Source organism: Clupea harengus, chromosome 15 (assembly GCF_900700415.2).
Source record: "Clupea harengus chromosome 15, Ch_v2.0.2, whole genome shotgun sequence".
Classification (NCBI taxonomy): domain Eukaryota; kingdom Metazoa; phylum Chordata; class Actinopteri; order Clupeiformes; family Clupeidae; genus Clupea; species Clupea harengus.
Window position 1 is genome coordinate 14,294,081 of NC_045166.1, and position 17,500 is coordinate 14,311,580.

The window sequence follows — 17,500 nt, forward strand, 5'->3', positions numbered from 1 at the left end:
GTGTGTGTGTGTGTGTGTGTGTGTGTGTGTGTGTCTGCGTCTGTGTGAGTGTGCGCCTGGATTATGCAGTACCAAAACTATTACCATCAACACGGTTATATGTAACACAAAAATAAAAGTGTCTGTGTCTGTATGTGTATGTGAGTGTGTGTATGTGTGTTTTCAACTTCAACTCCAGTTAAGAGAGGACATTTGTAGAATTTGTAGAGCAACCTGTAGTGTAACTTATCACTGAACAAAATCGGACCAAATGGTTATACAGTGTGGCCTATTTATTTGGCAAGCCCTTACTCTCTCAATCTCAATCTCAATCTCACTCAATCTCTCTCTCTCTCCCCATCTCCATCATGTGGAAGTTGAATAATAAAAAGCTTATGAGAATCTTGCCTAACCGCAGCAGATGGATATCCTGCCTGTCTGTCTTAAATAATAAAGGAGGCTTCTCTGATAGGCTCATAAACTCAGGGTAATTGGCCTTCCAGTCGGAGGATTAACTATAAAGTCCATTCCACAACATCCATAGGGGAGCATAAATACACACACACACACACCTCAACCCCACCCCAGCATTACATCTCTCTCACACACAAACACACACACACACACACACACACACACACACACACACACACACACACACACACACACACACACACACACACACACACACACTGTGTCTCTTTTCCCACACACAAACACTAACAGATACACACACACACACACACACACACAAACACACACACACACACACACACACACACACTTACTTTGTCTCGTTCTCTCACACACATAAACACTAACAGACACACTTTGTGTCTTTCTTTCTCTCTCTCTCACACACAAACACTAACAGATACACACACACACACACACACACACACACACTTACTTTGTCTCTTTCTCTCACACACATAAACACTAACAGACACACTTTGTGTCTTTCTTTCTCTCTCTCTCACACACACACACACACACACACACAGGCAATGAGGCAGAATGCTTGTGCAGAGATGGGAAGTGTAAAGAGACATTGCCGCATTCAGTGATATTTTAATAGGATGTGGGATGTGGGTGATGATGTGCAGCCAGGCGCAACCCAAACAGCATGGCCTGGATACACTAATTACACACAGAGGTGGGCTGGATCGTCACACACACACACACCCACACACACCCACACCCACACACACACACACACACACACACACACACACACACACACACACACAGAATATATACACATACTCATCCACACCCACACAGCATATACATATGCACACACATACAAACATACACACACACACACAGACACAGACACACACACACACACACACACACACACACACACATACACTCAGGCAGATGAGGGAGAGAGTGAGAACAGTTTGGCAGGGTCTCTAGCCATGGTCCGAGGCCCACGCAGGAGGAGACTGTGCAGGCAGGAGTCAAGTACACTCAAAAGAATGCGAGTAAAAGGAAGACCCTTCAGGCCAGGACTTCATCAGATCAGAGAGATTGGCCGAGAGATTTGGTAGCGTGTTCTGGCAGACCGTTATTAGCCGCGGTGGTGGCAGCACCGATTCTACATGAATGGTCTGCAGGAATCACCGTTTGATTTAGGGGAGATTAGAGTTAGGAGAGATTTGAGTTAGGAGATATTTGATTTAGGGGAGATTAGAGTTGGGAGAGATTTGAGTTGTGCAAGTGCGAGTGATAGGCAATCCATCGTCTGATACAAATAGTGGATCTGAGGGAGACACCATTGAGGAGGGATATGAGATATAACTAGCCAGTATTTAATAGGATTTTGGAGGTGAATCAATTTAAAAATAAACACAGAAAGCCCTTTTCTGAGTTGGTCTGTTTTACTTTGTTTAATAACAAAGTGGATGGTGTCTGCGTCTAAGATCTGGAGATGGCGGACTGGGGGGTGAGTGGAGGGATTGAACCTAAGCTAGAGTAAACATAGCAATAAGGGTATAATACCTAAGCTAGAGTAAACATAGCAATAAGGGAATAATGAGTGGGGAGTAAATAACCTGTTTCTGAAGGCATGGATGCAAGAGCGGAGAATGAGGAAAGTAAGTAGAAAGCGGCGGTTGGGTGTAGCTGGTCGAATGCCTTTGATGATGAGCAATATATGATGGCTAGAAAAATTGCGCTCTCTGAGCCGAACAGTAATTTATAGAGAATGTGAATGCCTGGCAGGTAAACCTCAAGGGTAGATGCCCTCATTTAAAGAATAAGATTGGTTAAGGAGGCGTAGGAGGAAAGCTTCAGTAGGTTGAAACTAGAAAACAGCAGACCGTGATAACTGTGAGATGATTTAGATGATGACTAAGCAGTCCAGTAAAACTGGAGAGTTCTTGGTGCAATGGCCTGTGGGGCTAGACTGATAGAGTGATGCTGAGGGGAAGATTGTATCCAAATCAGCTGGCACCAGAGCTGCTTCCTGGTCTGCTTCTGGCACGAATGCCTTGAATCTCTGACAGGATTAAGTTCCTGAGTGCAGGGGACACCGGAGGAGGCCCATTAGCTGGAGCGTGCAAAGGTGGAGGCAGGTTTGCAGCTGAAGCCAGGGTGTACGTAGGCAAAAGCTGGTGGTGGTGGTGGGGGGGGGGGGGGGATTTGGAGTGACGTGGGTCTGGGTGTGAGTAGGAGGATAGGGTGCCGAATGAGGGGGAGCCGTTACTCCAGGGCGGGAGGGGAACCAGGGACGTGATCCCTGGCTGGGTAGGGGGCGCGGGGAGATGATGGGGGAAAGGAAAATGTAGCAACGTGGTCGCTACAGGGGAGGGAGCGCGGTAGCGCGGCGCTGGAGCTCGGTCGATCGGCTAGAGGAGATACAGAAGTTGGCGGGGAAGACTGAGAGATGGGAAAGGAAAAAGACAGCACACTGAGCTTACTGAGCTGCTGCGGCATTATCCAACAGAAACTGCAAACGATGGCGGGGTGATGCCTCTGTGGTAACTTATCAGTCAGTGTGCCCTTCAGATAAAGGGGAGCCACAGTATGAAGCTGATGTGAATTCAGAATAGGGAATATGAATCTTAGACTACATGTTGGATTAAATTCAGAATAGGGAATAAGAAGCTTACACTACATGTTCATTTTAGGGCTTTGGTTCACTGGCACTTTGAACTCACAGGGGAGGCAAAAACAAAAAAAACTCCTAGTTGTGGCGTGTTTCTCGCAGCACAAACTTGCAAGTGTGCCGACCTACACTCGACAGAAGAAATACAGACAGAGCCTGCACACAGAGCCTGCACACAGAGCTAGCCAGCTGCGTGTGAGAACAGGCGCTGAAGCCAATGGCGTGTCTTGGACAGGTAAACTGGGAATAAATTACTTGACAGATTTGACACTAGAGACGTGGCAAATTGAATCACGCTCCTCCTGAACTTCCGCTTAGAACCCCATTGATGGGTCCTCCAACGGACATCAAACACACACACACACACACGTCTCTGGGAAAAGGCTTCAGCTCTCTGCTGTCCAATAGCTATGAAATGTTGCTTTCTGTTTCACAGTGTATGCTGATGTGTGTGTGTGTGTGTGTGTACCGTACTAATGTAAAAGTGTGTGTGTGCATGTGTCTTGAAGATAGAGACTGCGCTCTGACTGGTTGGAGATTCTGGCTCATTCTGGCTCTGGCTCTGTGTGTGTATACTGTATATATGTGTAGCTCCCCCCGGTTCAATGACAACTTGCGAATTCTTTTGACAGGCAATTTATTGTATGTACAACATACATAAGGTCTTGCTTTGCCGTGAGAACTAAAAAGACATAAAACATATGAATTTACACACTACACAATGAAACATATAGCTAAACGTAATATAAATTGAAATGACATATACACATACCTCATTGGCCGCACAACCAAAGGGAGTAGGTGAAACTTGTTGTCATTTTCTTAGCTTTCTTTAAACCTTAAACTTTAACTTCTTAACTATCAATGAGCACTAATGATGCTGATGTTGTATGAGCATGCTACACAGGACTGCCGTGGCTGCCACCTGCTTGGTCAAATGTGTGCCACCAATTCAATTCCCCAGTGCAACACATTCCAATTCCTACACTTGCATTCAGCAATTACATAATGACAGTAATAATGGCAAATGTACATTACCTCAACAGTATGCTTAAAATAAAATAATCAAGAAAATGTGTTAATCAAAAATAATAAACACAAAAACTCTCTGGCAGTTACACTCCCACCAAATCACCTCTGATTTCCTTCAACTACTTCAAAATCAAACTCTTTTTCCTTTTCATAAACTTATCAAACCTTAACTATTTAGTTTATTATTATAACTAAGAACTACCCCAAGGTAAGGTGGAGACATGTAGCATGACTATCCGTCTGCTTCAATCAGTGTCACCGTCTTCTGAATGGGTCTTTCAAGGTGGAGTGGCTTTCTGATTGTTCGTTTGCCCTTTGAATCCAGTGTTGAATCTCCAATCAACAACTTCACTTGTCTTACATGTCCATCTGCTCCAGGATAAACGTCAATAACTCTTGCCAATTTCCACTGGTTACGTGGTGCAGTGTCATCTTTTACTATCACTACATCATCAATCTTTGCATTTCTGCATTTCTTATGCCATTTCTGCCTTTGTTGCAAATTTAGCAGATATTCCCTTTTCCATCTCGACCAGAATTCGTTGGTCAGGTACTGAACTCTGCGCCATCTTTTTCGCAGGTAAAGGTCTTCCTTAACAAACTTCCCAGGTGGTGGGAAGATTACTGACGACTTCATTGTCAAAATATGATTCGGTGTAAGGGGCTGTGGTCCAGATGGATCATTCAGATGTTCAGTAGTTAAGGGCCTGCTATTAACTATAGCCATGACTTCGTAGAGGTAGGTTCGTAAAGATGAACTGTCAAGTCTGCGTGATGACTGATCCAAAATGGATGTCAACACGCTTCGAATTGTCCTAATTTGCCTTTCCCAGACTCCACCCATGTGGCTTGCTGCTGGGGTGTTCATTACAAACTCGCAACCTAACTCCTTTACACATTCTTGATTCATGTCCTTCAACGCTTCAGTTAACTCATGCCTTGCACCGACAAAGTTAGTGCCTTGATCCGATCTAAGCTGACGAACTGGACCACGAATTGCGATGAAGGCACGTAGAGCATTGATGAATGCATCGGTACTTAGGTCATCCAGCATTTCTATGTGTATAGCGCGAGAGCACATACAGGTAAGTAACAGTCCATAACGCTTCATCTCCTTCCTTCCTTCTTTGACATAGAACGGCCCAAAGCAATCCATTCCGCAATAAACAAATGGTGGTGTTGCTTCCAAGCGTTCTGGAGGTAGGTTGGCCATTCTTTGTACCTCAACAGATCTTCTGAACTTTCTGCATTTTGTGCACTTATAGATGTAAGAGGACACCGCACTGCTGCCACCCACAATCCAGACACCATTTGATCTTAGCTCATTCAGAGTCATACCTCGACCCTGGTGTTGTATCTTTTCATGATAGTGCTTAATAAGTAAGACCGACACATGGCTCTTCCTGGGCAAGATGACTGGATGTTTCACATCTGGATGCAATGCAGCATGCTCCAAGCGTCCACCCACCCTGAGAACACCATGTTCGTCTAAGAATGGGTTTAATTTATGTAATCTGTTAGTCTTGTTTTTGGTACTAACTTCTTCATTTTGTTGCAGGCTTTGGATCTCTTCAGGAAAGGCGGATTCCTGCACCATTCGAATGATGGTAAGTTCTGCTTCTTTCCTTTCTTCCAGACTTGTTGCCTTACAGGTCTTTGGCTGTAAACCTTTGATTTCCTTGGCAAATCGTTTCAGCCTAGCGATAGCCTTTACAGCTCTTCCCCAGTCTGAAAACCTTTGGATACGGTCAATTAGCAGTGATTCTTCCTTGGCCTGAGTCTTAAAGACTTGGGCCTTCCGAAGCTCTGGATCGTCGATGGCAACTTCTCCCACCTTAGCATCTCTACTCTGAATCTTATTCTGCCATATAAACTTTGGACCAGTAAACCAATTGGAAGCGATTAGCTCTTTAGCCATAAGACCTCTGGAAGCATGATCTGCTGGATTGTCTTCCGAGCTCACATGGTTCCATTGCCTAGGGTTTGTGCTTTGCTTGATACGCTGTATGCGATTTGCCACGAACACGTGGAAACGTCGCGCCTCGTTATTAATGTACCCAAGTACCACTCTTGAGTCTGTCCAGAAGTATTCCTCTAGATCCTTGATCTCCAATTCTTTCTTAAGCAAGTCACTTGTTCGGACTGCTACAACAGCTGCTGTCAGTTCAAGCCTTGGGATTGTGGTGATCTTTGTAGGAGTGACCCTTGCCTTGCCCATGACCAACGAACAATGAACTTCACCCGATGCACTGGTCACCCTGAGGTAAGTGCATTCCCCATATCCTGTTACACTTGCGTCAGCAAAGTGATGGAGTTCATACCGTTGAACCTTCCCAAACGTATGTGGAACATGGCAGCGCGGGATTCTTATGTCAGCCAAATGTGGTAACTCCAAAAGCCAAGACTCCCATTGTGGTCGTAGATCATCAGGGAGTGGGTCATCCCAGCCGACTCTTTCGCGACACATCTGTTGCAGAACTTTCTTCCCCATAAGAACAAATGGAGCAATAAATCCAAGTGGGTCATAAATAGAAGCAACTGTTGACAAAATTCCTCTTCTAGAGAGTGGCTGTTCTTTGACAATTACTCTGAACTGGAAATGGTCCGATGTAACACACCATTGAACTCCAAGGGCTCTTTCAATGTGTGTTTCTCCCAAATCCATGTCCAAGTTATTGGCCCCAACCGCACATTCTTCCTTTGGAATTGATGCCATAACTTGCTGACTGTTAGATATGAACTTGTGCAACCGCAACTTGCCAGTACAACATAGTTGCCTCGCTTCTCTGACCAGCTGTATTGCTTCATCCACAGTTGATACACTTGTAAGTCCGTCATCAACATAGAAATTCCTTTCTATGAACTTCATGGAAGCTTCACTGAAGCGATCTTGACCTTGGGCTGCTATGTGCTTCAAGCCAAAGTTGGCACAGCCAGGTGATGATGCGGCCCCAAACAAGTGCACCCTCATCCTGTACACTGCAGGTTGAGCCTCGAGATTACCTTCGTCCCACCAGAGGAACCTCAGATAGTCTTGATCCTCTGCCTTGACGTGAAACTGATGAAACATACGCTCAATGTCGCACATTACAGCTATTGGAGCCATACGAAATCGGCAGAGGACACCAACTAAGGCATTGGTCAGTTCAGGACCAGTTAACAAGTAATCGTTCAGTGACATGTCTTGGAACCTTGCTGAACAATCGAAGACAACTCGAATCTTTGTTGGTTTCTGGGGATGATACACGCCATGGTGTGGGATGTACCACACGGGTTGGTTGTTTAGCTCATCAATTGGGACCCTTTCAGCATCTCCGCGACTAATTGTTTCTGTCATGAATGCTACATAATCCTTGTAGTATTGTTCATCTCTCTTAAGTCGTTTTTCCAAGCATTTGAGACGATGAATAGCGCACCGCTTATTGTCTGGCAATTGTGGCTTGTCTTCCCTGAATGGCAGAGGCATTTCATAATGACTGTCGTCCTTCTGTCGAATACCATCCTCCATTATTTGCAAAAACCTCAGGTCGTCTTGCGAGATGTGATGGTCCTCTACTGATCTTTCATTGAAGTCTGACTCAAGCAATTTGAGTACATCTGGTGGTGTGACCAGCTCTTTAATTTGACTCTGACATATGTATCGTACTTCATTTGCAAGACTTTGACCAGAACTTGGTGTCACTTGTTTGACAACAATTCTATTACTTAGTCCGATAGCATCACCATTGTTAAAACAGGGATTGCTATAGCCAACTATGCTCCAGCCGAGGTCTGTTCTTTGAGCAAATGGCTGACCATCTTCCCCAGACACTACTTCTCTTGGTAAGAGTGCTTGTGGACAATTGTAACCTACAAGAAGGCCAATGTCGCAGGTCTGTTGAGGAGCAATCTTCTCTGCAATATGCTCCAAATGTGACCATGCTCTTGCAGTCTTGGGTGTGGGAATATGTGCCTTGTTAGCAGGGATGAAATCTCTTGAGTAGGTCACAGGGAGTGAAATTTTCTTTGGAGAGTAAAACCCTCTCACCTGCAGACCAGTCAATCTTTGACATGGTATGATTGTACTTCTTGAGGACATTGTGGACAATTTCAGTTGCACTGGTTTCTTTTCTGTGTTAAGAACATCTGCTACTTCTTGGAGCATGAAGGTCGTATCACTCTGGGTATCCAGAAGGGCATAAATCAATACTTCAGAATCTGGTTCACTTACTGTGGATAGCCACACTGGAATGATGGTAGAAGTATGAGTGCTCATAACGCCTTGTGTAACCTTGTTAGATGTTGCTTCAGTTGGAACCTCTTTACTTTCCTTCGATTTGTCCACTTCCTTTAATGGTTGTTTCCATTTCCCACGTTCATTTGAATCCTTAGATTGTCCTTCTTTTCTTTCTTTAACACGGTCCTCGTGTAGACAAGTTGGATGTTTCCTCTTACAGGTTTCACAGACACTTCTGCTTTCACAAGCCTTTGAGTGGTGGCCTGTCTTCAAACATCCAAAGCATAGCCTTGTAGTCTGTATAAACTTGACTCGTTCAGCAACAGCCTTTTCCATAAATTTCCGGCATACATGGAGGTCATGCCCTAGCTTCTCACAAAAGATGCATTTTGTAACATCTGCCCTCCCACCAGTGCTACTTGCTAGCACCTTTGCACCAATACTCCTGATTTTTGAAGGTCTTGTCGTGTGACCTTCACTTGATTTTAGTGCATGCAGAGATGTCACTGGATTGCAGGCTATCTTGGCTTCCTTTGTGACAAACTCCACAAACTTACTGAAAGTAGGAAAAGCTTCAGTTTTTTCTTGTATTTCCACAACTCTTCGATTCCATCTTGACGTCAGCCAATCAGGAAGCTTTGAAAGAATCTTCTGATTTTCATTACAATCTCCAAGGATTTCTAGACTCTTAATTTGTGATGTTGCAGCTTCACAACTTCTTAGAAAATCTGCAAATTCACGGAGTTCACAGCTTTCCTTTGATCCTATATTTGGCCATGAGTTAAGCTTGTCCCTGAAGGCTTTAGCTATCACAAACGGGCTTCCATATCTTTCTTCAAGAATGCCCCATGCTGCATGGTAAGCTGACTCTGTTCCTAACAGGAAGTAGCTCTCAATGGCAGTCTTTGCTGGACCTCCGACATACTTGCGCAAGTAATAGATTTTCTCATTTACTTGTATTGCCTTTCTGTCTATCAATGTTTGAAATGACATTTTCCAGTCCCTGAACCTTAGTGGGTCTCCGCTGAACACCACTGGCTCTGGTATGGGGAGACGACTTGCACTGATGGACTCTGCTAGAGTTTTTATGAGAAGCATGGTGTCCTCATGATGTTTATCTGTTGCAGGTTGGACTGACTTTGCAGGCTGTGCTTGAGCTAAATGCTGAGACGAAGACATCTTTGTAAGGGTTGGAGGTTTCTTTATCTTGGGATCAAAAGCTTGAAGCAGCTCCTTTATGTCAGAGTCTGAATCTTGATCATAAACCTCCATACGTGCCTTAGCAGCATTAAGTCGCTTAATTGTCTCCAAGCGTTCCAGCTCTCTACGTTTCACTTGCAGAGCTTTCTTTCTGGCAGCATTTTCTGCCTCTTGCTGTGCTACTCGTTCCCTGTTTTCAGCCTCAAGCTCTTCAAGCTCCTGTAGGTGGCGCTCTTCCTCTTCATGAATTTCTAAGGCTGCTTGAGTGGCCGCTACTTCGGCAGCAGCTTCTTGTTTCCTTAAAGAACACAGGCTTGCTCGCTTCGACCTTACACTCCCTGCAGACAGGAAGTCCGAATGTGATTGGCGAAAGCTTGACTTGGATTTGCGTGAGTCAGTATGTGACCGCAAAGCATTAAGATTAGATAGGGGCCATTCCTCAGGCTGTCGGTGTTGACCCTCATCCATAACTTGTATGCGATTTATTAATGACTCCACAATTGTATTTGTGACTGACTCGCACGTGTCTGTTCTTCGACGAGTGTCATTATCAGGGGTAATGTGTTGACGTAATTCTTCATAGATACGTCGAAGGTCAGAGGATGAATTTGTAATTCCATCTATGAGCTCTTGTAAAATATCATTAGGTAGATCTGCTGTCAATGACTCTTTTGCAACTTTAGCTTGAGACTTCCACTTTTCATAGAAAGATATGAATTGTTTTTTAAGTTTCTTAACTTTCTCTTCTTGGAGCTCTTTACCCTTATCGGTAAGTTTCCGGGTTCTTTCACTTTTTCTTGGTTCTTGTTGTGTATCACCAGTGTCTGATTTGTCATCAGCAGGTGCTACTTGTGTCTCAACACCTACCTGGGTTTCTATTTGCTGACCTGCACTTTCTACATTACAAGCTGAATGCTGTTCTTCCATTTTAATATTCTGTGTTTTATCTGACTTTGTTTAAATGAAAAAACTATATTAAATAAACTATTTGTTGCAATTACAAGTGTCTTCCTTCACACTCTTATGTACAATATTTGAATCTATAGATTTAACACTAATGAACTCAGAATTCAACAGTTTAAATGAAAACTTTGTAAATTAGACTTCACTTTCAATAAATGACACTTGGCATTACAAGCTACATTAATAAACCATATGACAATGTAAAGTGATTTGCTTTCTTAATAAACTTAGATGCCTATAGTGGCAATGACTTAACCATTTACTTTAACTTAAATCAGAGTTGAACATCAATTCACAGAATAGAATAAGACCTATGCAAAACCTCAAATGACAAACTTCACACTTTAAAGTATCACTTAAATAGCAATTGATAGGCTAATTCACTTGTTGACTTAAACCTAGCAATGCAAACGAACTTTAAAATGTATTGTCTAGCAGTTGTGGCTAAGTCCACTTATTTGGCTTTAACTCAGCAATGCTAATACACTTCGTTTATCATTTACTTCTTAGCCTATGTTAAAAGGTACATGCACAGTCTTATCTGATAGATGAACGATGATCCAACTTGAAGGGTGCTTGCTTAAACCATGGAGAGTGGTCTTCTCCCAAACGAGATGAATCGCTGCTAGTTGGGCTACTCCAGCTTCATGCTAAGTAGCAAGGTGAGTCATCAATTTTCCAACGAGACGGTCAAAGTGTTCCTGAAGGTGATGTTGACGTTTGGTCGTCTACTTCAAAGACGATGTTCTTTCTCACCAGTAGCGACGAACAAGTTGAACATGCTGAACTTTACAGGCGAGGAGAAGGTGTCGTTCTCTTCTGGCACTGCTAACAGGCGAATCCTCACCGTCTAGCACGTTAGCACGATTCCCCCTCACTCACGCTTCTTCTCAGGTTCCGAAGACTTTCTCCCGCAAAGTTTCCTTGCAACTTCACTCAATCCTTGCGTTGAGTTCTCACTGTAGCTCCCCCCGGTTCAATGACAACTTGCGAATTCTTTTGACAGGCAATTTATTGTATGTACAACATACATAAGGTCTTGCTTTGCCGTGAGAACTAAAAAGACATAAAACATATGAATTTACACACTACACAATGAAACATATAGCTAAACGTAATATAAATTGAAATGACATATACACATACCTCATTGGCCGCACAACCAAAGGGAGTAGGTGAAACTTGTTGTCATTTTCTTAGCTTTCTTTAAACCTTAAACTTTAACTTCTTAACTATCAATGAGCACTAATGATGCTGATGTTGTATGAGCATGCTACACAGGACTGCCGTGGCTGCCACCTGCTTGGTCAAATGTGTGCCACCAATTCAATTCCCCAGTGCAACACATTCCAATTCCTACACTTGCATTCAGCAATTACATAATGACAGTAATAATGGCAAATGTACATTACCTCAACAGTATGCTTAAAATAAAATAATCAAGAAAATGTGTTAATCAAAAATAATAAACACAAAAACTCTCTGGCAGTTACAATATGTGTGTGTGTGTTCGTGTGTGTGTCTCTCTGTGTGTGTGTCTGTGTGTGTGTGTGTGTGTGTGTGTGTGTGTGTCTGTGTGTGTGCAACTACCCCTTTCCCTGTCCTCTCCTCCTCTCTGCTTTGGCTTACTTTCCTTCATCCTCCATCTTTCTTTGTCTGGTTCTAACTAAGCAGTCTAGGCCCATTTCTCCCCCTATCGTCCCCCTCTCCTAACCTCTGCCTCTCACCCCCTCTCCCTCTCCCTCTCCCTCTCTCCCTCTCCCTCTCCCTCTCCCTCTCCCTCTCCCTCTCCCTCTCTCTCTCTCCCTCAATGCATGTCCCGAATTCTGCCCTCACTGTTTTCTGTTTAAAATCAGTCGTTTCCTTTACAATACTTTTTCAACTTTCTCCCTATCTGCTCATCCATCCATAATCATCTATCTCTCTTCTCTCTCACCCTCTCGCCCCTACATTCTACGTCTTTTTGATCTTGTGCGCTGATGTTGCCTGTCTGCTCCCTGTCACGTGTGTGTGTTTATGGGCCCAGCAGTCTGTCTTTAGGGGAGTGCAGTGCTGTATCAAAGTGCCCAGGCACATTATCTGACTGCTGTGATCGATTCTGACAGAGAGCTGTGGCCAAGACACCACCAAAGCACCAAAGTCAACATCTTAGTTTCCAAGCACACGGGCAACACACACACACACATACTGTACACACACATGCACTAACACACACTCACACACACGCATGCACTCATATTGTATATATTGTTCACACACATGCACTAACACGCACATAAACACACACACCCACACACACTCACACACACACACATAAACACACACACACAATGGCAGAGTTTGTGAAGCACGATTGCGGTGCTTGAGAGTAGCATGAGTCATCTCTCATATTTGTGTTACATTAACGTTTAGCCATTAGGCTCTGTGTAGTGATGCATGAGCAGGTGTGCTGGAGCAAATGTGTGTGTGTGTGTGCGTGTGTGTGTATACGTGTGCATGTGTATGTGTGTGTGTGTGTGTGTGTGTGTGTGTGTGTGTACGTGTGCGTGTGCATATGTGTGTGTGTGTGTGTGTGTTTGTGAGCGTGTTTGTGTGTGTGTGTGTGTGTGTGTGTGTGTGCGTTTGGGTGCGTGTGCTGGAGCAGATGACTTCAGTGGAAATCAATAAGACCTCCCACTCAGTCCTCAGCTCAAAGTACGCCCACCACCCAAAGCTCCTCATATTTCTGCTCTCACTAACAACTTTTCATCCGAGCACCAAAAACTTGTTTGAACACCGGTGCCCAGCGTGGAGTTGACTGCAGTAACTATGATATTGTTCTTCTGTCAGAAACTTCCAAAGGAAACTCAGTGAGGGCACTTTCCCAAGAAATTACATCAGATTTTTTCAAGAGATCAAACTTCACCAATATAAGGCATTCGAGTTATCATCACCATGATCATCATCGTCATCATCATCATCGGCATCATCATCATCATCACCACCAACACCATCATCATCATCATCACCACCAACACCATCATCATCATCATAGCCATCGTTGTCATCATCGTCTTCATTAAAATCACTATCGGACAGTCAGTAGTTATTATTGTAGTCACTTTGCTTTTATTTTGGTATACGATCAAGGCTTTGTGAGACATATCTGATGGCCATGATTATGCTGATGTTGTAAAGGGGAAGCAAAGGTCATACAGAGGTCAAGCACTCACTTCCTGAATGTGGGGATGGAGTTCTGGAGGGACCGTCGTCCCGGCGAAACTCCCGAACTCTGGCTGTTCCCGGAGAGAAGGCTGTCCGTCTCAAACTGGAATATCCCGTCTGAATCATCTGGAACGTCAAGGAACTCCCCATCACTCCACACAGTCACACTCATGTCCATCGTCTGGTATCTGATCTCTATGGAAATGGTTGTCTGTGACGATAAAAAAGGCAAACAGCAGACAGTAAAGCAGCAGTCCCTCACAGGGAGCTGGCCTGACAAACAGAAAAGAAGAAGAAAATGTTTACATGTTGAACAGTCAGACAGACAGACAGACAGACAGACAGAGAGTCAGACAGACAGACAGACAGACAGACAGTCAGACAGACAGACAGACAGACAGACAGACAGACAGACAGACAGACAGACAGACAGACAGACAGACAGAGAGAGAGTCAGACAGACAGATAGACCCCAACGTCCTCAAGTAAAAGAGCTGCATGGCTCTGGCACTCCCTGTCAAGAGTGTTTGCTGAGCAGTCCAGTCTATCATTCAGCAGCAGCCCCAGGGAAACATCTGGATTGTTCAACCTAAGCCCTATTTATAGATATTTTTAGTTCCAAACCTTTACTAAGGACAAATTAACGATTAAAATCGCTCCATTATTGAGTCAGAACTGGAAACTGCAAAATGGCTATAAAATGGTTTCCTATGATCGAAGCCAGCATGTCAAAGTAAACCGCTTGATTTCAGCACTGACAGGCTCGTTATTTGTTAAAAGAGTCAGACAACATGGAAAGGATCCCTACAGAGATACACCTGCATCTGTTTACCTCAATAAATGTAAAGAAACTGTGGAAAATGTTTGTGTAGTTCGTTTTAGCTTTCTCTACTCTGGTCTCTGATGTAGCACCCCATTCAGGGCCTGTTTACCTCAATAACTGTAAAGAAACTGTAAAAAATGTTTGTGTTGTTAGCGTTTTAGCTTTCACTACTCCGGTCTCTGATGTAGCACCCCATTTAGTGCCTGCAGTGGATCCACAATAACACCACCCCTTCTGTTAGTCTCCACAAAGTGATCAATTCACTATTCGATACTAAACGATCAATTCAAGAGTTTTCAGAATGTACTATGCTGTACAGATGCCGTACAGAAGGGCTTACGCTGTTCTTTTCGCATAAATCAACTTCACCACACATGGAACAACGTGTAATTAAGTTCATGGATATTATTAATTTGATTTCAAAGGTAACAGAGTTAATCGTATATTGTCCTAGGTAGTCATATGTAATTTAAATGGCCGTTTCATTCACTACGCAAGTGATGGAACCGCATATTGATGTTTTCCTGGCCTGATTTGTTGTTGCATGGTGGGTCTTGTGTGAGCATATAAATGCTCATATAGGGGACTGATGGAACTGCAAAATAGCTATTCTACTGTTGTTCTGTATCATTTGTATCTTTGACATATATTGATGTTTCCTGCTCTGATTGGCAGTTCTCATATAGGGGACTGATGTAACTGGAAATATTGCTATTCTGTTGTTGTAAGACATTAACTCCTTATGTTGTATTTGCAACTCATTTTGGATGTGTACTCTGTCTGTTTCACTGAGACCTGAACAAGTGGCTTGTGAACCCTTCCCCCCCAGATAGGCTCCTTCCTGCTAAAACCCTTTGTGCCATGGTATCACCCCCCTCCCCCCATAGGTGAACCCCTCACCCCACTGTCTCCCCCTTCCTCTCACTTATAGGTGTGGTCATCCCCTCCCCTATAGTATTCTACCTGACTGAAATGTATAAATGCCTACATATTCTGCTATCAGGTAGGCCTTTCTCTGAGCACCAAGCTGAGAGGGGGTCTCCACGCCGAAATAAACTACAGAAACCTGACTTCAACTCTCCGGTCCCTTCTTAAGCGTGCTTATCGATTCCATCACAAGCAACACACATACAGTAGCTGTAAACACAAGCAGGCCGATGTTTTACTACACGCTGGCCTGCGCCTTGTTAAATGATTACCTTTTATCCAATAGAGGAAAGGACAGTCAACCCTTTCTTTTCATAATTGCAGCTACCTTATGCAATGGCCGACTGCTGCTGTGGTACACACGTCTTGCAGCAATGTATATTTAATGCTGTGCTTTTATTTTGATACAGATGTTATGATACTCTTCTGTGTGTGGGATGACCAGTATGGACTTAGGTAGGACCCCCAGGACCCCCCTGGATCAGTCACTCTCCAACTGATCTTAATGGCTTTGGGCTTCACCAGTGACAGGGACATAGGGCACAGACTGGGTGTGTGTGTCTGTGGGGAGTGTGTGTGTGGTGGGGTCGGGTGGTGGGGGGATTAGGTGGGGCGATTAGGAAGGGGGGATGCCCAGAGCAGATTTTATGTCAGACAACCAATTCATTTTCAGTGACCAGAGAATGGGGGGGGGGGGGGGGGCATACATGGATGGACCTGAACTGCTGTGTTACTATGACAACGGTGTTGTCCCTATTCTTCGCTGTAAATAAAAGTGTATGCTCAGCTAAATTATTACACCAGTGGATCGATCGATGTGTGTGATCAGATGATCAGATGTCTGCAGCTGTCCCTCCCGTGTGTACATGTTATTCTCACCTGTATGGCTGTGTTGTTGTCGTCGATCAGTGTATCAGACACCTGCAGGTGTCCCTCCTCCACCACCTTCTGAAGAACCATCCGGAAGGTTCCTATGAGCCTGCAGACACACACACACACACACACACACACACACACACACACACACACACACACACACACACACATATACAGTGGGGAAAATAAGTATTTTAACCCCTCCCGATTTCGCAAGTTTGGCCACTTGCAAAGAAATGTGTGATCTATAATTGTAATGGTAGGTGTATTTTAACAGTGAGAAATAGAATATCAACAAACAAATCCAGAAAACTGCATTTTATAACATTTATGACTTTATTTGTATTTCATGCAGAAAATAAGTATTTGAACCCCCAAACAAACAGCAAGAATTCTGGCTCCCAATGACCAGTTATGTGCCCAAGAAGCACACAGATTAGTCCTCATTAGGCCTAACAAGGTACACCTGATCTCAGCTGGTGACATGTATAAAAGAAACCTGTCCAAAGAATCATACTTCACACCTTCAACCTCACCACCATGGGCAAGACCAAAGAGTTGACCAAGGACGTCAGAGATAAGATTGTAGACCTGCACAAGGCTGGAATGGATTACAAAACCATCGGCAAGCAGCTTGGTGAGAAGCAGACAACTATTGGTGCGATTATTCGTAAATGGAAGCAACACCAAACAACTGTCCATCGCTCTAGGTCTGGGGCTCCATGCAAGATATCCCCTCGTGCGGTATCGGTGATCATCCGAAAGGTGCAGAATAACCCCGGAACTACACAGGGGGAGCTTGAGAATGATGTCAAGGCAGCTGGGACCACAGTCACCAAGAAAACAACACACTACGCCGTAATGGTTTGAAGTAGGGCTGAACGATTAATTGCATTTGCGATTTAATCGCGATATGATAGAACGCGATTTTCTAACCGCAACGTTCGCGATTAAAAAACGTGGTCTAAAAAAAATAAATGTTTTATTTTTTATTTATTTTTTATTTATTTTTTTTAAAGATGGTACATTTTGCACACAGTGTTTAAAAAGTGCATGCCTAGTGTTTATACTTAAAATGACTTTTTTTTTTATTACTTAAATGCACAGTGGCAAAGCCACTGATTTGTTGTTCTTGTTTCTGTAATGAGCAGTTAAATAAAAATGT

General features: G+C 43.8%; 1 protein-coding gene across 6 annotated transcripts in view; it reads right to left on the minus strand.

Annotated features, from left to right (window-relative positions):
• otofa (otoferlin a) overlaps positions 1-17,500 on the minus strand; it is a 123,403-nt gene that overhangs the window by 61,240 nt on the left and 44,663 nt on the right. For all 6 annotated transcript variants that reach the window (XM_031581421.2, XM_031581417.2, XM_031581419.2 and 3 more), the window contains exons 4-5: positions 16,339-16,438; positions 13,718-13,920 (exon numbers count right to left, since the gene is read on the minus strand). In XM_031581421.2, the coding sequence (XP_031437281.1) occupies positions 13,718-13,920; positions 16,339-16,438 (303 nt within the window). The remainder of the gene's footprint in view (positions 1-13,717; positions 13,921-16,338; positions 16,439-17,500) is intronic.